The sequence below is a fragment of the Brassica napus genome, chromosome A6 (genome assembly GCF_020379485.1).
Source record: "Brassica napus cultivar Da-Ae chromosome A6, Da-Ae, whole genome shotgun sequence".
NCBI lineage: Eukaryota > Viridiplantae > Streptophyta > Magnoliopsida > Brassicales > Brassicaceae > Brassica > Brassica napus.
In genome coordinates this window covers 4,573,275-4,596,697 of record NC_063439.1, presented here as the reverse complement: position 1 = coordinate 4,596,697, position 23,423 = coordinate 4,573,275, and the positions used below count along the sequence as shown (strand labels likewise).

Below are 23,423 nucleotides of genomic sequence, written 5' to 3'. Positions count from 1 at the left end.
GTGATTTTACTAACCGGTTTGACGATGAAGATCTCAGCACCAAAAGAACAAGTGTCTCACTGTATTGTACGATGTAACCTTCACGTGGAATGTTGAAAGAGGAATCAAATGTGCATATCTAAAACAAGATTAATAACAAGATTATTAACAAAGATGGATCAAAGAGATATGTAAACAAGATTAATAACAAGATTACTAACAAGATTGTTTACAAAATTATGTTAGCATGATTATTAACAGTTATATTCTATCAGCCGATTATGTAAACAAGATTATGTAAACAAGATTATGTGCAGCGGTTTTGATACAAAGAGAAGATTATGTAAACAAGATTATGTAAGCAAAGAAGAAGATAATGTTACATAAGTTTTGATACAAAGAAGAATATAATGTTACATAAGTTTTGATACAAAGTGAAGCTTACATATGATCCGTGAAATGTTACATATGATCCGAGGAAAACAATGAGAGTACTTTAGAAACTCTCTGAAAACATGAACTTGACTCTCAAGAGGAAAACAATGAGACTACACTGCAAAGACTACAACTACTACTTATAATACATATGCTAGAGAGAGTGACCCGTGACTCATACAACTACACCCGTGATTCCTACTCCATCACCCGTGAATCCTACTCCATCACCCGTGATTCCTACTCCATCAGATAAAGACCCGTGACTCCTTCCCACATGCGAACCTGTCAAAACAGAGTGACAAGAGTTAGTACCGTGTCATAACCATTAAAAAACAATCAGTACACAAACAGTTCTACCTCAAAAGCAAGATTGAAAATAGATCATATCATTTCGGACATTAGTTTGAGCATGAGACTGTTTTCCATATCTGAGAGAGGTTCTTTCTTAGCTAGTAAACGATCAAGAAGCTTTTGTTTAGACAGTTTCTCTTTAATTTCTAAAACCCCATGTAGCCTCGACAACTCCTCCTCCCTGCCACTCTTCTTCTTCTTGGTACTAGCTTTGGCCGCTTTAACCCCGCGAGGTCTAACTTCTGGATCGACACCTTCGGCCACTTCTGTATCCACCTCCACAGCTTGTTTGCGCTTCTCCTTTCCAGCGTCCTTAGCAGGATAGTGGGAGCACCATTTCTGGTCGTATCTCAGCTCCCTCCAGCAGTGATCCATGGCGAACTTGTAGCCGACCGTGTTGAAGAAAATGTCCAAGGCGGTTTTCATCACATCATCATCGTTTTGCCCACTTCTCTGCTCCCTCAGAGCCGCATCGTAGCAGCCACAGAACTTGGATACATCGCCGTTAATCCTAGACCACCTCTGCTTGCAAGAGGTGATCTCTCTCGGTACTGTCCCAGCGAGGAGAGGACTTGCGTTGTAGTACTCTACTATACGCTTCCAGAAAGAAGTGGACTTCTGCTCGTTGCTCATCACAGGGTCCTTACTGGTGTTTAGCCAAGCACCAATAAGGATTTTATCATCTCTGGGAGTCCATTTTCTCCTCTCAGGACATGAGGCATTTGGATTCACACCAGACTTTGCCCGAACGTCCGGAGAAGAGCTCACAGGAGACTTAGCAGGAACGTCGGGAGCACTCATGAAAGGAGAGTCATCAGGACCTTGACTACCGAACCAAAAAGGTTCAGGTGAATCAAGGTCAACTGGAATTTGACTAAAGAGAAGATTACTAAAATTTTTTCCATTAGCCATTGTTTTAATTGTTTCTCTGTGACACTCTACTAGTGACACAGAGGGCTTAAGTAAGCCTTCTACTCGATTAATAGCAATCAGATCAGAGCAGTTGAGAAGGTGGAAAGCAAATGAGTTCATTAACTACTCGACTAATTAAAAGCACATCAAATCAAACCTAAATTACTACAACCACTTTCTTTCCTTCCGGTTTCGAATCTAAATAACTACAACTACTTTCTTTCCAAGCAAATCAAAACCTAAAAGCACATTTAATTTTCCTTCCGGTTTCGAAACTAAATTACTACAACTACTAATAATATAATTACCTCGTTAAAGAAACAAAGCACGTACGCCCCAATCCTCTGAATCCTTTCCAAGTATTCCTGAAAAATAAATGAGTAAACAATCAACTTTCACACACTTTCAATATTTATAATACATATGAGAGATGAAAAAATAAAAGGAAGTAACTCACCTAGCACAATAAGCAACACCAACCCTAACACTAAGCTGAAGACCATTAGCTTAGCTCCTGATTTCTTCTTTGTGAACTCGGAAACTTGCTTCTCAAGACGGAGTAACTTCTGCTCACGTTGATTCGCTTCACCCTTAACCGCATTAAGCTCCCTCTGAAACTCTCTCAGCTCCTCCTCCACCGCCACGTCCCACCATTTCCAGACGTGGCAGTCTCTATCATCGGCATTGGAGCACGTTATGTAACGTCGGTATGGATCTTTTGGCGTTTGGGAGTATCCGTGAACTGGCTCTGAACCACAGTAGCATGTCCTTGGGATGCCATCATCACCCTCTGCTGATGGTTCCCAGTCACTGGCTTCTGCATTCCACCGAGTAATCTCAGCTTCAGCCGCGTACATCTCACATTCGGCTTCAAGGAGGGAGGTTAAGTCTGGAGAGTGTGAGGAGGAAGAAGGCTGGCTGTAACTGTATCGTCCCATTATCGTTTATCTGCAACCAAAACAAGTAAACACTTATGTTAAGGACCAATAAAATCAACAGCAAATAACGAGTAAGAACAACGTTAATCAATTACGTATGTTAAAGAACAACAGCAATCAATGTTAAATAATCAAAAGCACATGAACGAGAATCATGTGGGAACAAGAGATGAGTGTTGACAATAAGGACCTCTTGCTAAAAATCTTGATTCTCATTAAGCGGAAAAGGAACAATAGATTTGACATGTAAAGAGCTGAGCAACACGGTCCCCAAAATCGTTAAAGAGCAGCTCTCTGTAATCAACAAGAGAGGAGATCCGAGACCGATACAAACCATAAACGTTTGGAAACCCTATCTAAACCCCCAAAGAATCCGTAAATCGATTTTGCCCCAAATATTTATGAAACCCTAATTTGAAAATTTTCTCAAATCTGTCGGAATCCGAGAACCAAACCCTTAATACAGAACAAACAAGATGGAGAGTGATCTATAATCGATAAATCTACGAGTTAAAGCTTTGATTTACCTTACACGAGCCGAGGATGAGAGATCGAGCAGAATCGTCTCGAAATCGCCTTATGTCGAAGAGGAGTTTTTTTTTTTCGGTTTGGCTCGAGAATGATTTTTTTTTTCGACCCTACACAAACCAAACACAAATTCGATCCACTCACCACGTGACGCGTGGCTAAGGATTGAATCCTTAAGTCCGCTGCGACGGACCAATCCTTCGTCGATTTAACGCTAATAATAGTATTTAATTACAATTATGCTTAAGGATTTCTCTTATGGACCGGGTGAAATCCACCGTTGGACATGGTCTTAGTTTCAGTGAACTATCGTAAGAAGAATTCCCAACACAAAATACGTATAGGACAAGAGAGTCTCTTAATTCGATTTTGGTCAACATTATGCTCCGTAAATCACATTTCTATGGTTCCAACTTTCATGGTTTCTTTATTTTCTTCTCTTTTTAGCTTTCTTAAGAAGCTGCTATTGGAGCACTCATTTCAAACGCTGTGAAATAGACACCAGAGAACTGTCATTGTTACGGCTCTTATTCTTCATATTGTAATTTATTTAAGAACGACAGGTTTAAAGGGATTATTGACACGTTTCCCCTTGGCACTAACAGCCCATTAGAAAACACCTTAATCTCCACTTTATTAGGTGTGACATCAAATTAAACAACAACTGAAAATTTAAAAACCTTTGTAGACTTCTTCAACTCGTCTTTAAGTAACTTTCCACATCATGAACATTTTATTAAGTATGATGATCATGGTGTCATAATGATAAAGAGAGGCTTTTCTTATGTTAGGTAGGAAAAGAGCTGTTTAATTACGAAGCTAACTCCACTAATCTCGATTATCCTAAGACACTAACATAAACCAAACATGTTATAGTCTTTTTGTAATTATAGATTTGCAAATCAAAGTTCTAATGCTACTGCAGACCCCAAGCGTTTCCTCAAAGCGATAAAATGATATTATGTGAATCCACCTAGCAAACTATTGTAGTTAAAGCCATCATGTAGCAAAAGAATGATAGATAATAATCCACAGAGGAGATTCTAAAATCAAAATTAAAATGTGTAATATATAGACACACATGTATCTAGGGCATGTGTTCACTTGCCCGTGATGAATGTGTGAGCTAATGCATGTGACACTGAAAGTCTCTTTTCACGATCAATTATGGAAATTTTGTCCATAAGATCTCTGAAATGCAACTAACACCTTGATATCCTCACCTGCATATATAGCCTTTAATCACTGAACCAAAATATTTTCCTTCATTTTTCTCTTTATTGTCTGTAAAAAAGGAACAGATAAAACATTTTTTTAGGATAAAACAATTACTAAACCTTGATTCATAATAATTCAAATTACATAAAAGTTGTAGATATTATATACGGAATGGTTTGTTACCTTTCCACTAACACTGTCCCCCTCTGTAGCATTGAAGCTTAAGTCCTAACCAAATTGCTGATCTATAAATGGTCCTTGTTAAATAGTAGAAGGTATCAGAACAAAACTTAAACGCTGATGCTTTGAAACCGAAGAAATAATATAATCTCCAGTGTTAAACTTAAAGCTGAACTTGCGAAGCATCTTTTTAGGGAAGGGACCTTTCAGTTCCATATGGAGGCGTAATATATCATTGTTGCGGAGCCAGGGAAAAGAACTGTGTACGATTTTGTAGCTCTTTAGAAGCGACTAACAAGTAACAAGATATGGTGTAAGTGTGTAACTTCGTTTTAACCAGCAAACCATTCACCTAGACAATCAAGTCACGACCAGATGTTAGAAATTAGTGAATCAATCAGGAAGAAAAAAACATAAACATGTTGCCAGGCTTTATGTCGCAGTAAAGAACAGCACAGTTCTTGGGATGTTTAAGGTATATGAGTAACTGCTTCGCATACAATCTAACTGCAGACAATTTAAGACGACCAATGTTTTTTTTTTTTTTTTTTTTGCTAACATTTGACAAGACGACCAATGTTACGACCAAACTTCTTGAAAACCTCATGTTCACTCATCTTCTTGCAGTGTAACAACGTTCTTTGCATATGCATTGTGAGACTCAGGTTATCTAATCTTACTGGCGAGAAAATCAGAAGAAGGTATATAATTTGTTTTTGTATACTGAGGTACCACAAGATCTTCTACTAGGAGTCCTAACTATTATTACATATAACCCCGGGTAGGTTTATAAGCTATTCCAGTTTAACTCGACCGGTTATCCCGGATCTTATGTCCACTTTGTTACAATTAGTTCCACAGGTTCGGTTACTGATTTTTGAAACGCTATTGAACAGTTCAATTCGGTTTTCAAGAAATCATATATGGTTGGTTAACTTTTTTTTTTTTTTTTTTTTTTGTAACACATATGGTTGGTTAACTATAAACCGAAAATCAGTCTCAACGATGAAGAAATACTTTTTAGTAGTTGTTTGGTTTGGGCCTTATGGATATGGGATATGGTTCATGGGCTATCTTTATCGACTTTTTCTAAAGATGAAGGTAATAAAGAGATTGAGAGAAAATTTCATATACTATATATAAATTCCACATTAACAAAAACTATTAAAGATCTGGCTAAATAAAAAAATGAAGGTGTCAAATAAAGAGATAGAGAATGAGATTTCATACTGCATTAATTTCACATTAACACTATTAAAGATCTGGGAAGAACAAACAAACGAATTCGCTTATATTAATCTAGAAAATTACCCCCACTAACAAAGTATTTAACTTTCCTAATTTAAAAAAAAAAACATAATTTCCTAATCCTAATAATTAATTAATAGAAAATTAACAATCTACCATAAAATGATAGGGGGTAAAAAAACGACATGGAAGCAGCCACACGCTTTACAAAACGGCATCGTTTTAACATCTTCCACCTAATTTAAAGTTTTTACTCCGCCGGTAAAGACTCCGTCCGCCACGAAAATAGCTCGCCGGCATCGAAACCATCATCGGAAAATTCAAACAGCCCCTCTACGGCAAGGTAATCTCCGACGCCGGAACCGAAATCTAACGAGCCGTAGTAATTCGACAAATGATCCTCGAACCCCCATAACTCGTCGACTCCTGACGAATCCGACGACGCTCGCACCAGATCCGTTAACGTCTCCGTCGTTTCAACCTCCTTCGCGACGGGAACCGGAGAAACCGGCGGCAGACCAAGCTCGTCATCGGACGCCTCGAGAAGGTAGCCGAGATCCGGCTGAGTTTCACCGACCGTGGTAACCGTCGAAGACAACTCGTCCTCGAAACTCTTCATGACCGAGTCGAGATCTTGACTCACCGGTTCAGGATCCGAGTCATCGAGAACGTCGAATAAATCGTCTCTCAGCCTCTTCACCTCGGGGGAATCAATAACCGTTTCGTCAGACTCGTCCCTGACTCGCTTTTTCTCAGCTGAGTCGGTCCGAGTTAGCCTCTCTTCGTTAACCAACAACTCCTCCGCCATACTCTTTCGGGTTTATTTTTTTTGTTCGGGGAAACTTTTTTATTTTATCAGTGGCAGTATTGAAATTAGTGAGGGGTAGAGGTGCAGAATGGGAAGAAGGGAACACGAGGCTTTATAGTAAGAGAAAAGAGAGAGCGAGAATGTGAGGAGGGGAAATGTAAAAGAGCGAGAGAAACGCGTGAGATTGTGACGGATTGTTAGGCGCGTGGGAGAGCGAATCCTTTGGAATCACGGATCCCTCGCTTTTGTTTTTTGTTTATTTCTTTCTTTTTTAGCTTTTTCTGGTTTTTGTCTTTTTAATATTTTCTTACACAACATTGTTTTGAAAACTTCCAGATGTCCCTTTCTAGTTTTAAAAGTATAATTAATCGATTTGAATTCGGAATTGAAGTCCGGTCACGTTGATGTGCACATGCCCAGTCAATTACGCCCTCTGGATAGTTATTTATTTTCCTTTTTTTAACATAACTTCTTGATTTTTCCAAAATAATTTTCTTTCAACTTTATTTTGGAAAAATTCGAATATTTCTAGAAATAATCTCAAGTAACCTCAGACTTGGAATATCAACTTTTGTTTATAAGTATAATAACATAGAAGTTGAAAACAAAAAAATATGATAATATATAAGTTTCTATTTTCCTGGTTTGCTATGTGACAAAATTATGTCAATACATACTATCTTATCAACTAGTCGAATGGACGACCAACAAATAAAAGTCACAACTAGTAAAATGAAGCAAACGAATTGGTAAATATTTACATCTCGTGGTTAATTACTATGTGAACATAGTAATAAATAATTCACGAACGTTAATTTGCAGCTTTTGAAAAAAGAAGAAGGTTATATTGTAGCTACTGTTTCACTCTTACAACATTCTTTACATGCTTGTTTGCTTTCGTTCTATGAGTTAGCTACTTAGCTCCATTATGCAACCACACTTTCTGCATATGCATGGCTTCAGTGTTTTGGAACTTTTGTTCCAAGCTGTGTTTCACAAGACAAACACTTGTAAATACCAAATAATTGTCTGATCAAATTGAAATCAGCATTATGTATCAATATATAAAATGTTTGTCGTAGTATTATATCGAGTGGTCGTAGACTTTGGGTGGTCTTTTAGCACCATAGATTCAACTTTATCGTCCAGGGTACAGATTAAAGTTTAAACCGACAGGGGAAAAAAGAATACATATGAATGCATATTGTGTGATATACAACCTTTTTGTCTATTGTGTTCTGTTAAATCATTGGCCCATGTCGAGCGATGTGAATGCATTTTTTATATGAATGATTTCGATATCTACACAGGACTGAATCATTTTTTGATCATTTACGCGTATAAGTAAATAGACTTATTGGCATAAATTTATTTCCCATGTTCATACTTATACATGGTATGAAGCAGACAACATTCCCACTTCGAGTTTGCTATTTTCATTGGTCGACTCGAACCAAAGACAATTCATAGTACAAAGTAGAAGAACAAAAAATACATGGCGACCTCGAATCGAAAACCATTTGTTATTTATGATATGCGGAATACTAAACTGATTCAACAATTTTATAAATATTTTTCTTAATCAAGTAGATTTTTTGGAACAATTTTTATTGTTTATGATTCCGCTGATGGGCAACAGAAAATAAATTATATTGTGGTGAGAAATCGAGTTAATAAAACTTCAGTCTAATGGTTTTTGCGATTTTATAATTCAACTATATTTATAAAAATTACATCGTTATGTAGTTCTATTATTGAGAGCATATATGTTTAAGAATTAGGTAAGTTTAGAAATTTTGAGTTTTGGAATAACGTATCGATTTAAACAAGAGGCTAGTGTTTTGATTTGTGGGCAGTGTGCATCTTCGCAAATATACGTGGTTTTAGCAAAGTGGAGTGACAAAAAGAAGCAAAGTTGTGATTCTTGGGTAATAAATATACTCGATCCATTACTTCTTCTTTCATAATGAAACCAGTACTTAACAAATAAATAATTATATGATTGTATTATCAATGCACGTTTCTCTTATTTTGGTAAGACATTTCGAGCGGTCCAAACCAAACATACTGGTATGAATTTTGGTGGTCAGTGCGTTTTGATTATCTATCGCACTATAGTTCTTTTCTCATATTTAGGGAGTAATCAGAATTCGCACGTCAAAATTCGCGGTAACTATTTTTTTATAAGTTATACAGTTTGAGTCTAATATGAGATATGTTTTCTGAACGCACGGATACTTTCTCTTTCTTTTATTTGTCGACGATGATCAAAATTCCCGTCTCTCAAGCAATATATAGTTTAATTTTATTTTAAGATATGAAACACAGAACGCCACTAGATGCAACTTTGCACATAGAAATGCAATAAACACGATGAATTACCTTTTATCATATGAAATAAATAATTGACTTTATATATGCAAACTGCTATCAGTCTACATTATTATTCCTGAATCTAATATTTTTATTTTGTGTGGTTTTCTTTTCTTTTGTTCAGCTTGTGGCTTTCTTGTTTTTTTCTAATACCAAACGTTTTATATTAAAATCAAAAATACAATAGATTAAGTCGGTTACAATTGGAGAGAAAATAATTAAAATGTGATGAATGATAGATGTGGCTAAAGAGAAAAGAGATCCGTAGAGAATTTTACTTTGTATTTTTAAAATCTGCGTTTGAGAAAAAGCAAAAAATTCGAAATCAAAGTTGAATAACTTATGGTTTTCTAATATATACATCCACATGGAAGAGAGGCTCCTGAAACTGAATTTTAAATTCAAAATATTAGATGACAACAAAGTAGGTACAAAAGACAAAATGTACCTCTTCGGATATTTGGATGGTTTTAGTTCTTTACTAGAGAAATTATCTTATATCACTAAATATGCGTATACGTATGCATACCATATGATATAATTTTCGTCTCATCGTGCATATCATACACGTATCAATAAATAAATTTCAATAATACCCAAGGTCTTTTGTCAAAAGTTTAAAAAAGAATCCCAAGGTCCACTACAATCAATAAATTGACACCATTAATAAACTCTGCACGTAGTGAGTTACGTACTCTCTCAAACTTGGAAATCCATATTAATTAATGTCAGCTATAAACTACTATAAAAGGTTCTTATGTTTACTGTAGTTTAAAACAACTCATGAGTCTCTCTGTAATCTGTATTTATAAGTGATTTAAAAAAAAAAGTTTGTATCGTCAATAATAAACTAATTAAAGTGAAGGTGGAGGCATGGAGCATATCAGCATAATTGTTTTTGTGAACGGTAATGCTCATGTTGGGTATGAAACATCAAACTGGGGACGGTTTCAAAAACTAGCGTATGTTTTTAATATCAGCATACCGTAGCATATACTACGATTTCATTTTTATATGATTAATCCAAATGCACTTGAAATATATAAACTTATACAAGGCCCCTTAACAACGCATCACGTGAGTACAAAGCAATTAAGTACACAACCTCACACAGTAAATTACGTGGTCTCCACGACTCCACCCAGTGTTCCATATATATTTTAATTTCATTAGAAAAGCAAAAACTTAATTTTCCTTGGATTTGATAAATTTTCACCTGCCATATAATCAATTGGATCTAACTAAGCGTTTAAACTTTGAATTGTATCATTTGTTAATTTGGAGCTAGAACTCGCATTTAGATGTGATAATCGAGAAGGCATATAGGTAACTTAGAAAGTACTGCAGTAAGAAAGTGGTAGTTGACGAATTTCCATGTGCCCACCACCAAACTAGTACAGTCTATAGCTTGCATCTAAAAGGTTATATATAGGTAGTTTATTATCATCGATTTGATTAATGATACTTTAAATGCTACTAAACTTAGCTGAAGTTTTATAGTCCGGCTAATAATAGAGACAACCCACCGAATGATATAACAATCCCATGTAAACGCATGCCCTAGCCCTAATTTAGGATTGAGTATAGTTTTTTTTTCTTTTGAAATGAGCTATTATTATCTTAGTAGTTTCTAAGATTGAGAATTAAACTTTCATGAAGATTGTTTCATGCAAGCTTTTTCCTGCTACAGGCTATTTAGTCTTATCTTTGTAAACTTTTAGGTTTTTAAATTTGAAAGCCTTTAGTAAAAAAAAGAGCTATTATCATTGTTATTTTTGCTAGCTAGTATTTTTTTTTAATTTGTTTAACCAGCAAAAGAAAATCAGATTTATTTATTACGTACACGAACCATGCTGATGATGCTTGCTAGTGTTACTGTTAGATGATGCTAGTTTGTTTACTTCAAGTTTATAAGTTGGAGAAAAGTTTATATCATGTTACAAAAAAAAAAGAAAAAGTTTATATCTATAGAGTTGAGTATGATTCGATCCATTAAGTCCAGACTTTATTTTATCCAGCAACACAAGCTAAAACCCCGGAAAATTTAATTATGTTTCGTATGGTTAAACACTTAACACTATGACGAATTCATGGGAAAACAACTTTAACAAATTCTTTGGTCCATAGGAAAAAAAAATCTAAAAAGATAATAGTCTTACAAATTCGCCTTTTTGTGGCTTTTAACAAGAACAAAATAATAATTTAGCCGTTTGGTTTTTGGTTATATCAGTTATGGATTATGTTATTTTTCAACCAAAAAAAAATTATGTGGATATGGAAGATCAGGGACATACGCAAACACGACATAATTCAATATTTTTGTTGTTTGTCAAAACATCATAAGATTCGATATTTAAAACCATATAAATAACATAATTATATATATATATATGCCTTCTTAAAACACTATATATATATATATTATTTTTTTTTACTTATACATATATGACATCTTGGGAGATATTTCCCAGTTTTCTACATGATTATTTGGGATTATTTCGACATCGAACATTCGAACAATTAGCTAAAAGAGCGTAAAGTTCGGTAAAAAAAACAAATTAAAGTGCGTATTGATGTGAAGTATAATTATGTAGCATATTTTAGATTAAATGTTAGATTTATCTGAAAGAATGTTGTCATAGTTCGTAAATGTAAATTATAGTCAAAACTCAAAACAGATAAATTATTTACCACGCTTATGACATTTTAATGAGAATTGAGAAGTTCAAATTTTTTTTTTGAGAAATCCAGACATTAGTAAATACGACAATACTATAAAGCTTATACTATAATATAAGTATATTTTTGTGTCCCAAACAATTATCAGATGTATTTTTAGATCAAAATCACAAAATTTGAATAGAATAATAATTCATTTTTAAATTTCTTTTTTTTTTAAATGGAATTTTCTAATAGTAAAATTTAGAAGGACGATTTAATTCAAGTGCGCATTGCTTTCACGTCCCATCGTCTTTGGTCAGTGCCACGATAATTGCCTCCGTGGAATGGTCCTCTGCTACAGCCTACTGTATTACAAAATTACAATCACGGTTTAAAAATTTGATTACTTGTTACAAATTAAAATAAGTTCGTAAAAGTGACTTTTAACGAAAATAATGCGGTTAAGGTCTTTAAAAATATTGATTGGGCGTGCTTAAGTTAAGGCTGAAAGAATTTTTCAGTAAAGCTTCCGAGTTTGGACCCTGTGTTCAATTTAAAATGACAAGACTATGCGGTTAGTGAAGTTTTAAATTTGAATATCTTGTTGGTTATAAACTTATACGTAAGAAAAGAACGAATATCTTTTGGTTATTACTTATCGCAAATACCGTTTGAACCAAAATTAGGTATTAATTATCCTAGTCCTTCTCTTCGTTCATCTAAAGTACCTTAAAATAGTAATTGTCTTAGACATACTATTTGCGCGCGCGCGCACATATATATATATATATTCATTCCGATCTAAAAAGTATGATATAAAATAATAAAAATAGATTTCGTTTTTCTTCAACAAATTTTGATCTCTAGAACCTAAAATATTATTAAAATATTTTTTTAAATCATTCAATTGGTTACCAAAAAAATTTTTAAAATATAATGGACTATATAGTTTGTTATTTAAACATTTTATATACTGTTATTACAAAAAACATTTTACATATTAAAATATAAAAAAAACATCATATATTATTAAATGAAAATATCATATATTTTACGAAGCAAAGAGAATGCTATATAGTGAATATTAGGGGTGGGCAAAGTATCCGTACAATTTGATTTGATCCGTTATTTGTTCTGATTCAATTCGAAAAAAATCGGATATTCATGACATAACAAATCACAAATACTAATATTTTTAAAAACGGATATCTAATCTGATCTGTTATATACATATGTATATATATATGTAATATATAAGTTTTATAATATTACTATTCACTAAATTAATTATTTAGTTATTTTTTTTTTAAAGTATGTAGCTTTATAATTAATTAAATATTATTATTTACATCATATTTTTCTCTCTTTATTTTTTAATTTTGTTTTAAAATTAAATTATTTTTAACGGGTCTAATCGAATTTCTGGTAAATTATTTAAAACACCGAATATCTAAAAGTTATTGATTGAATTGAATCGAAAAATAAATTATCCGTGCCGAACAGATCACGAATAGTGCTGGGAATATGAATCATTATCCGCGGGCCTCGCCCCATTTGATCCGCTGCGGGGCGGGTGCGGGTCGAGTGATTTGAAAAATTTGGTTCGCGGGTGCGGGTGCGGGTTGAGTGATTTTTATGCGAGGCGAGTGCGGGTCAGCCAAAATTCAGTGCGGGTACCCGCCAACCCGCAAAAACTAAAAAAGAAAAGATTTTTTTTTTTTAAATATTATTTTTAAATAGAAAATTTTTAAAAAATAATTTAATTTTAATTATAAATAGATTAATATTTATTATTTTTAATAAAAAATATTTAAAATATTAAATTTTATTGTTATTTTTAATAAAAAAATATTTAAAATATTAAATTTTATTATTATTTTAATAAAAAATATTTAAATTAATAATTTTTAATATTATTAATATTATCCGCGGGTCTAGCGGATCATCCGCGGGTTTCACGAACATCGAGATCCGCTCCGTGATATACTAGAGTTTGACACAGATGACTTTGCCATGCCCTAAAATTAAACTTATACAGACCATATATAACAGTTGTGACAACAATTACAACAGATTTTTCAATCAATCCACGTCACTATCACAATCGCCGTTGGCTCCACGTAGTATAATATATATTTGCTTTGATGGTCTCAGATATGTACTATGGTAAATAATAAAATAGTAGTTTGTCATTCATCGATTGAATCTTCAAGTTTGTAAACGTCTGACCTGAAATGTTTTTTCTTTATTGAACGTGAAATGGTTGTTTTAAAAGCTGGACCAGAACTTCAAACAGATTAATGTAGTGTTATATATAATCTCAATGTTTAATCAGTTAAAACACCAACATAATTTCTCAAAGTAAGATTATATATATTAAAAATGTAAAACCTAGCATAAAAATGATTCCACGTCTAATGTAATATGATGTCCCGATAAAAGAATGACTCGTTAACAAAAAAAGTGATGCATGATTAATCTGCTGGACAGCTTTGTAAGAAAAATAAAGGAGAAGTTTACATAAATAAATAAATATAAATAAACCTTTACCAGAAAAAAAAAATTATAAATAACCCGTATTTTTTCCTATATTCTTCTTTTTCAGAAAATTAGAACAATTGACTTGAGGTTATATAGATGCTTTATTTTTCACGAGAAACTAGGTGTTTTCCTGCACCATGTACAGTGATAAATTTTTTAAAAGTTAAATTATATTTAAAATGAAATTTATTAATATTATATATTTTATTATTTTTGACTAATATTTAATATAAAGTTGATTATTTAAGCATAAAATTAAGAAAAAATAATTTTGTTTATTTTAAATTACATTTAATAATATATATGTAATATATTTAAAATTTGAATCTTAGATAAAAAAATTATCTATTTATTTTGATTAAATGTATTAAATCAACGTGTATAAAATTACTAAAAAATCATATAAAAATTGTATAATTATTAAAAATTAAAACTAAATAATATTTATAAAATTTGTAGACATTTAAAAGAAACTAATGAAATTACGATTAACAATTTATTAATATTTTTAAAAAGATGTAGAAAATTTTGAAAATATTAGTAATAAAAATTATATAATTATAAAAATACAATTAAATAATGTATTTCAAAATTTATAATGCATATTTTAATATATTTAGTGATGATTTATGAATTATTACCATATTTTAAGAAGTTTACCAAAAATATAAATCAATATTAAATGTATTGTATTAGTTATTGTTATATTCTATAAAATTTACCAAAAATATATGTCAGTAATAAATGTGATTGTCAATGTCATATTAACTATAACCCATATCATCAATTTTGTTAGCCATATCATCATTGTTTTTGTAAAAATAATTATAGAGATGACATGTAGCAAAATCACTTCGTAAATATAGTATAGGGGATAAGAAGTTGTATCCAATTTGGAAAAGTAGAAAACAGTTTAAGCATTGGTGCTCATTCTTTTTCCATAGAATTTTCAAAGTATCTTATTTATTTATTTATTTATTTTTCACTCTTTTTAATTTCTATTTTTACAACATCTTTCACAGACATAAGAATGAAAATCATCCAAGCAAAAGCATATTTTGTGAAAGTTTAATATAATGTTTGAGTGGATGTATTTTGGGATGGATATATAAGGACTATTAGTTACAAAAACAAAACAAAATATACAATGACTTTTAGTTCAAGAGTATAACCGTTTAAGAAATGTTATGCCCTTTAACATTTATTTAACCAAAAAATATATATATGTGACGACCTAACACCTTTTTCTTTGGGAACAAATTACGACCTAACACCTAACCCAACAAGGCCAACGCTATTTTGTTCGATTTCACGACGTTTTGGTAAAAGTCTATTAAATTGCCTTATGTTGCTTTCACAATTAAACTTGTCAACCTATTTTATCCCGTAGTTATCTTCATTTTTTTCTTAGGGCAGGTTTAACCAAAAACGGCACGTATTATTTAAGTCATTTTCCATTATTTATAGTAGCATCATCATGTTCATTGTAAGAAAATTAACGTCTTATAAGTTTATAACATATGAACATCGTAAAGTTGGTTTAGCAAAAAAAAAAATAAACATCGTAAGGTTAACCATTATTTTACCAAACAAATAGTTTATTGCGTACAACTCTTAGCTATAATATTTATATAATTAAATAGTCACACAAAACTCGCATATAGAGATGGCAAAAGAAGAACCTGCCCGCGGGCCAGGCCCGTGTGAACTTGCTTCGGGTCGGGATTGGGTTCTAAGACATAGGCCCGAATTTTAAGCGGGCCTTGCGGGTAAGGCTTGTGCGGTTTTGGGCCAGACGCGGGATTGGCTCGATGTGTACCGCGGGGCTCCGCCAAAGACGATCTCCTCCAGCTCGATCGGTGAGAGAGATGGCGATTGGAAAGCCGATCTCTTCTAGCTCTCACCGTGAGAGAAATGGCTTCTCCTCTTCTTTGATCCGTCACTAAGCTCCACTTCTCTATGCATGTTCTTCATCTTCTCGTTTGATCCATCTCTCATCTCTTCGCTGTTTCAGCTTAATTCTTTTCTTTTGAGCCACGATTCAAGAACTAAGGGCCTTTTGATGTTGCTGATGAACATCAATGCATTCAGGTAAGGATAAAGTTTTCGATTACATGTTCTTTTGCTCATTACCGTGATTTAATTTGTAAGGACAGATAAAAATTCATTCCCTAATTCTTTATTGTGGATTACATGATCTTTAGTGAAAGAAGAACAAGATATTGGGTCTGTTTTGTCTCTAATCAACCGGCTACACAATGACCAATCGTGTAAGTTGTCGTGTCTCATTGTTATCTCTTATCAAACAGCTTCTTATCGAGAATATATGGAGCTTCTTTTGCGATGTTTGCGTGAACAAGAATATTGTTGTTTGTTCTCATCATGAGTTAAACACAAGTGTTTGTAACAATCCAAAGATTTTGATGTTTGCGTGAACAAGAATATTGTTGTTTGTTCTCATCTTTTGCGATGTCTGCGTGAACAAAGAATATTGATGTTTGTTTTTATACTCTGTTTTCGCTCTGTTCGGTCTTGATATTGAAATCAGAAGTATGTTCGGCCTGTTGTTTCTTAATGTCCTTATCATATAAACTCAAGTGATTTTAGTCATCTATTTTCTAAAACTTTTTCTTTATAATGACATGTGGTGAGTGGGGGATTGTATTATGATCAAGGAGGAGAACGATATGAGAATGCAAAGGACACTTCACACTTGCATTCCGATCTATAAGGCAAAGGACCTCAGGTTAGTCTCTGTTCTATTTTTTTTTTTATGTCGTCTCCAGTTCTTATGATAAGAGCTGATAGAATTTAGATACTTGGTTACTAGTACATAGATCTCTTTGTTTCTTGTGTTGTTGTGTTCTTATAGCTGATAGAATTTAGGTAATAGGTTACTAGTACATAGATCTTTTTGTTTCTTGTGTTGTTGTGTTCTTCTGTTCTTATAGCTGATAGAATTTAGGTAATAGGTTACTACTTACTAGTACTTGATCGTCTATGCGTGGATGGTTGCTTGTTCTTGATCGTCTCTTACATATGATATGGTTGCTTGCTCTTGATTGTTTAGTTTGATAGTTTGATAGGATTTGAGTATGAGACTTGATCTTTACGTCTGATAGTTTAGATAATAAAAATTTCTTATAATGGTTGAGTCTCTGACCAATGAGAAATAAGAGAATAGTTGCTATAATTTTTAAAATTGCAAAAAAAAATAGAAACAGAACCCTAAACAATATTACCTAAACTCACGACCTAAGCAAAAAAAAAAAACGACGCAGAAACCTAAACTCTATCTCTAAGTCTCTAACGAAGAAGAGAGAAAGAGATGACAGATGATGGTTCAAGTTTCGATCCAAATTTCACACCGTTGAATACAATGGATTTTGAGAGCCAGCGAGTCCTTGGAGTTATTTTGGCAGCTGATGAGGCTGATGATGGTTCATCTGATGGAGCAAAAAAGAAGCAAAGAAAGAAGAGAAGGCTTATTCAAGCTGATGATGATGAAGATGATAGTGATGTTGAAATCACTCCTCCACCAATACAAGCTACTACTCTGCGCAAACAAGCCACCTGCGGAACCGTGCGAGCCTTGAAATCAAAGAAACCAATGTTGCAGTCTACTCTAGACGGTGGCATTGGATCGTCTTCGTCTCCTAAGGCGAGTAAAAGGAAAACCAAAACCAAATCTATTCACTTTACCATCCGTGGGGGGAGAAAAAGCTCCAGGCCGACACAAGGTAATGGCAAGAATAAGAAGAAGATTCAAGAGGAGCAGCTTGATTCTGAAGGTGAATTTGAAGAGGACGAGATGGAGAACGAGAAGGAGGGTAGGCAGTGGTCTGATGTATGGCCCCATTTTACTAAGATTCGAAATTCCAATGGTGAGCAGAAAGCTAAATGCAATTATTGTAAGAATGACTATGCATGGACTTCCCACGGGCATGGAACAAGTGATTTGAGAAGGCATCGTGACAGATGCAAACTCTTTCCAAGGAATCTCCGAACAAAAAAACTTGATGCTGAAGCCAAATTAGTAAGTGGCAAGTATGATCATGTTGTGTTCAAGCAGCTGGTAACCAAGACTATAATCCAGCATGACCTACCTTACTCATATGTTGAGTATGAGCAAGTCAGAGAAACTTGGAAGCACTTGAATCCTGACGTCAAATTCTTTTGTCGGAACACAGCTAAAGCAGAGGTCTATCGGTTTTATGAAAACGAGAGAGAGACATTGAAGAGGGAATTGGCTAGTCTTCCAGGAAGAGTAAGCTTCACTTCTGATTTGTGGTCATCACTGAAACGGAAGGGTTATATGTGTCTGACAGCACATTACATTGACCGAAATTGGAGGCTAAACAGTAAAATACTGACTTTTTGTGCTCTCCCACCGCCTCACACAGGTATGAATGTTGCTTTAAAGCTTCTTGAATCTGTGGAAGAGTGGGGACTAGAGAAAAAAATGTTCTCTCTCACATTAGACAATGCTACAAGTAATGATTCGATGCAAGATATAGTGAAAACTCAGGTGCTTTTGAGCAATGATTTGTTGTGTGGAGGTGAGTTTTTTCACGTCAGATGTGCAGCTCACATACTCAACCTCATTGTGCAAGATGGTTTGAAGGTTATTAAAGACTCTTTGCACAAAGTTAGAGAGAGTGTTAAGTATGTAACAGCGTCAGAAACGCGTGAGATGACGTTTGCAAAATGCGTGGATGCTGCTGGTATAAAGGAGAATGCTGGTTTGATAATGGATGTGCAGACAAGATGGAACTCGACATTCTATATGCTTGAAAGAGCCCTTCCGTACCGTGAAGCGTTTGTTAAGTTGGAGATATATGATAGGAGAAACTATAAGTTTTTGCCTACAGCTACAGAATGGAGCAGAGCTGCGAAAATATGTGTTTTCTTGGAGCCTTTTGCTAAGATTACTAGTTTGATGTCAGGTTCGAAATACCCAACATCGAACTTGTATTTCTATCAGGTATGGAAGATCCATAATTGGCTGCAGATAAATGAGGAAAGCGATGATGAGATTATCCGAGAGATGGTGATACCGATGAAAGAGAAGTTCGATAAGTACTGGGAAGAAGTCAGTGATCTTTTTGCAATGACAGCTGTCTTTGATCCACGCTTGAAGCTTCCAGTTGTAGAGTATTGTTTAGGGAGACTTGACATGAGTACACGTGATGCGAAAATGAAGAACTTGCGTCTGAAGCTGGAAACTTTGTTTCAATCATACGACAAAAAATCAAAGTCAACATCACCTTCTGCAGAGCCTCGTGAGATGGATCAACAAAATGTTCATGGAGGACCGAAAGGAACATTTGAGAACTATGGTGTAAGTCTCCTGTTTCGTTTTTTTTTTAAATTACTTATGAACCTGCGGTAGATATAGATAGCTTTGAAAGTTTTGATATTCCATCAAATTGTTTTTAAATTTTTTTTTAAACACTACAGGATTTTTTTGCGTTTCGCAAAAGTAGTGTTGCTGCGAGTGGAAAGACAGCTCTCCAAGCTTATTTGGATGAACCTGAACTAGATATGGATAGCTTTGAAAGTTTGGATATTCTCGACTGGTGGAAAGATAATACTCACAGATTTGGTGATTTGCCAGCAATGGCTTGTGATCTGCTTAGCATTCCGATCACAACAGTGGCTTCAGAATCCTCCTTTAGCATCGGTTCGAGAGTTCTGAACAAATACAGGAGCCGTCTACTTCCCAAAAATGTGCAGGCTCTGATATGTAGTAGGAATTGGATAAAAGGATTCGAAGCTTATGAACATGGTAAATTATTCACTTTGTTATATATTTTAGGGTGTCATGTTCTTTAAATTTAATTAACTTCGATTTTTAATATCTACAGAAGATGAAATGGATGGTGAAGAAGAGATAGTTGAAGTTGAAGAAGAAGAAACTTGATTTTTATTTTGATCTGGTGTTTTTTTTTATTCGCATTATGGATTTTGTGGCGCTCTTTTTCCCTTGTCGGGTTTTGTCCTAATGGGTTTTCTCGATAAGGTTTTTACCGAGGCCACGTTACATTGTTTGGATTTTGTTTGGGTGTTCATTTACATTACTTGGATATGATTACTTAGATTTGGTGTTGTTACTTAATGTCATTCTTATGCATACACATCAGTGCATACGCATCAAAGATTATTTCTGTTTTAGTTTCTTGTTGATACTACATGCCATTCAACACAAGAATAATGTTTTCCCGATAAGGTTCAATATGTTTGTATTGAACACAAGAGTAATGTTATGTAAGATACGTAGAGATGAAACGTATGATAGAGGTTCATATACTTCTTTTGTTGATCTGTATGACTGTATCGAGAAGCATTGACTCAAAAGCTATAGTTAAGCATCAAATGAGACGTTCAACTTCTGGATGGTGACCCGCGGGCCTACCCGCAAAGACCTGTGCACTAGGCGGGGCGGGATTGGACATTGCTTCTCGATACCGCATCCCGCGGCGGGCCAGCCCGCTGTGACCCGACTGAACTTGAGCCCGTGGCGGGGCGGGCCATTTGGTTGCGGGTGGGCTCGTTTGCCATCTCTACTCGCATAGTGAAGAACCCTAGGATAGGGAGGATCTCTTTAGCTGGGTGTTGGATATGATCCGAGAAGGCAAACGGCACTTCTGGAACTGAGATGGATTGAAAGGATCGTCAAGAGATGCGGAATGGCTCTTGATATACCCACGATCTAAGGCTAACCACCTAAGAACAAATGTAGTGTGTTGGTTAACCACCAAACGACACACAAAGATGATTGGCTGACCACCAAATCAACAAGCCGGTTCAAACCGATGAACTAGCTAAAGAACTCTCTCTCTCACTCAGAGAAGAAACGAAATAAACTCAAAAACATAGACTAATTTTATTCATAGAAGAGCTTACATATTTATACTACTTGTGGTCAAAGAAAGATTAAGAGTTTTTGTGGAAAACTAGAAACTTAGAAAACATAAACAAAGACTAAGACTTTTGACTAGAAATAAGTGTGTTGTTGAATGCCCCTTGATATGACCACGACTTTGACTCCTTTTGTTGATATTTCTTGATGCAAATGGGCAGGAGACCATCAGCAAAGTCCTGGTCGAATTTGGTGTAAAATCGACCCAAATTGAATTTGTTATGAATTTTTCTTTGGGCTGAAAAAGGTCCATTTCGCGCAGCCACTAAACCAGCTCCATCCTCAGTGTCACTTAGCTCATTCAGCTCCAAGCTAGTGTCACTTAGCTCACTCAGCTCATCCAGCTCATATATGTAAGTGTCACTTTGATTCAGCTCGACTAGCTCGCCCAAATAAGTGTCACTTCGTCCAACTCGTCCAAATTTAGCTTCTGGCTCGTCCATGGTTGCTTCATCCGATGGGGAAACCTTGGTTGGGTCGAGTTGTGCACCATCCTGGCCCGGGTCTACGATCCAGGGCACATCATTCCCTCTCTCTTCAAAAAGATTTGTCCTCAAATCTGAAACATTAAAAGGAAAAGGATTATAAGCAAAAGAACCATAATCAGAACGTTGCTCACCTTGAGTTCGGTACGGTTTGTGAATGGAAGATGGTTCTTCTTGATGACCACAGTTTTGCTCTCCACCTGACCCTTCCTTCGGTTCATGTGCATAGTCATCGAAAATTGGTAAAATGTCTTCCTTTTCTGGCTCGGTTTCAACTTTTTCCAAAGTCACCAACGATTTCTGTTTTTGGCACTTGTTTGCATAATGACCGACCCTATGGCATTTGAAGCACCTGGTAGAAAGAGCCTTACTTGTGGTTTTCACAGCCTTGCTTTTATCAGAAGACAACACATTAGTTTTCAAATCAGAATTTGAAAGAGAAGAAGAATTACTTTGTTGTTTTGGTGCTGAAGAAGTGTTGTTGGTTTCCTTCTTTTTGAGTTGCCGGACAACATGAATCGCCTTATGCAACATCTTTTCCAAGCTGGCATAAGTATGAAGCTCGCTCTGATCAGGCACAACACAGTTGCTTCTCTTGGCTTTGGTGAAGGGACGATCACCACTTCTGACCAACTTCTCATCATCGCACCTGTTTTGTCTCTTCTTTTGTTTCTGCACAAAGTCAAACTCATTAGAAGCAAACTGTTTCTTATCAAAAATCAATTGATCCTTTTCAAAAACAGTTTTAAAAGGAAAGTAGACGTCTTGTTGTGGTTTTGATTTCTTGAGAAGTCCAAACATCCTGAAAACACTTAACAAAGTTAGAAAATAAAAATCCTCACACTCTCAAGTGTTTAGCTCTCTATTTTTAAATGGTCACTCAGAGTTCTTTCACTGGTTCAAAGGATGATAGGCAGTCAAATTCAGCAATCAAAACCCAAAACAAACTTTGTGGGAAAAGAAAAGAGAAAGAAAGATGAAGAGAATTTTGATATGGATCCGCCTTAACTGTCCTAAGGCTGGGTTTCTCTTCAGCCAGCAGGGTTTCTCTTCCACCACTCCCCCTGGATTTCTCTTCAGAAGTGATTCAAGCCAAAACTTTTACTCTTTTTCTTTTCTTTTTTTTTTATCTTTTTTTTTAAATAACTGGCGATCACAAGGGAGTAAAGGAACAGCCCGGATCGAAAAAGAAATAAGAAAAGAAAAATGATGAAGATATGAGAAGATGATAAGAAGAATGAAAACAAACCAGCCAAAGTGGCTCTGATACCAACTGAAGAACCCTAGGATAGGGAGGATCTCTTTAGCTGGGTGTTGGATATGATCCGAGAAGGCAAACGGCACTTCTGGAACTGAGATGGATTGAAAGGATCGTCAAGAGATGCGGAATGGCTCTTGATATACCCACGATCTAAGGCTAACCACCTAAGAACAAATGTAGTGTGTTGGTTAACCACCAAACGACACACAAAGATGATTGGCTGACCACCAAATCAACAAGCCGGTTCAAACCGATGAACTAGCTAAAGAACTCTCTCTCTCACTCAGAGAAGAAACGAAATAAACTCAAAAACATAGACTAATTTTATTCATAGAAGAGCTTACATATTTATACTACTTGTGGTCAAAGAAAGATTAAGAGTTTTTGTGGAAAACTAGAAACTTAGAAAACATAAACAAAGACTAAGACTTTTGACTAGAAATAAGTGTGTTGTTGAATGCCCCTTGATATGACCACGACTTTGACTCCTTTTGTTGATATTTCTTGATGCAAATGGGCAGGAGACCATCAGCAAAGTCCTGGTCGAATTTGGTGTAAAATCGACCCAAATTGAATTTGT

The 23,423-nt window shown here is 34.9% G+C and overlaps 2 protein-coding genes across 4 annotated transcripts; both read right to left on the bottom strand.

Moving 5' to 3' along the window:
• Positions 1-337: 337 nt before the first annotated feature.
• LOC106375537 (glutathione S-transferase T3-like) lies at positions 338-3,436 on the bottom strand. Of its 3 annotated transcripts, XM_048782191.1 has the most exons (4): positions 3,146-3,436; positions 2,138-2,628; positions 1,989-2,045; positions 338-699 (listed from the first exon to the last, which is right to left on the bottom strand). In XM_048782191.1, the coding sequence occupies exons 2-3, from the start codon at positions 2,616-2,618 to the stop codon at positions 1,993-1,995; spliced, it is 534 nt and encodes a 177-aa protein (XP_048638148.1). In that variant the 5' UTR covers positions 2,619-2,628; positions 3,146-3,436; the 3' UTR covers positions 338-699; positions 1,989-1,992. The 3 variants fall into 3 exon arrangements, 2 of the variants coding, with proteins under 2 accessions (XP_048638148.1, XP_048638147.1); XM_048782190.1 differs by having other exon boundaries at positions 338-2,045; XR_007340212.1 differs by lacking the exon at positions 3,146-3,436 and having other exon boundaries at positions 1,989-2,876.
• A 2,378-nt stretch (positions 3,437-5,814) lies between these two features.
• BNAA06G07410D lies at positions 5,815-6,980 on the bottom strand. Its single transcript, XM_048782192.1, has one exon. It carries the CDS (start codon positions 6,598-6,600, stop codon positions 6,043-6,045), a length of 558 nt encoding a protein of 185 aa, XP_048638149.1. The 5' UTR covers positions 6,601-6,980; the 3' UTR covers positions 5,815-6,042.
• Positions 6,981-23,423: the final 16,443 nt, after the last annotated feature.

What these genes read in the sequence shown, in the direction of transcription:
- LOC106375537 (XM_048782190.1), bottom strand. Translation starts at nt 1,800, where the DNA reads ATGAACTCATTTGCTTTCCACCTTCTCAACTGCTCTGATCTGATTGCT.
- BNAA06G07410D (XM_048782192.1), bottom strand. Translation starts at nt 6,600, where the DNA reads ATGGCGGAGGAGTTGTTGGTTAACGAAGAGAGGCTAACTCGGACCGAC.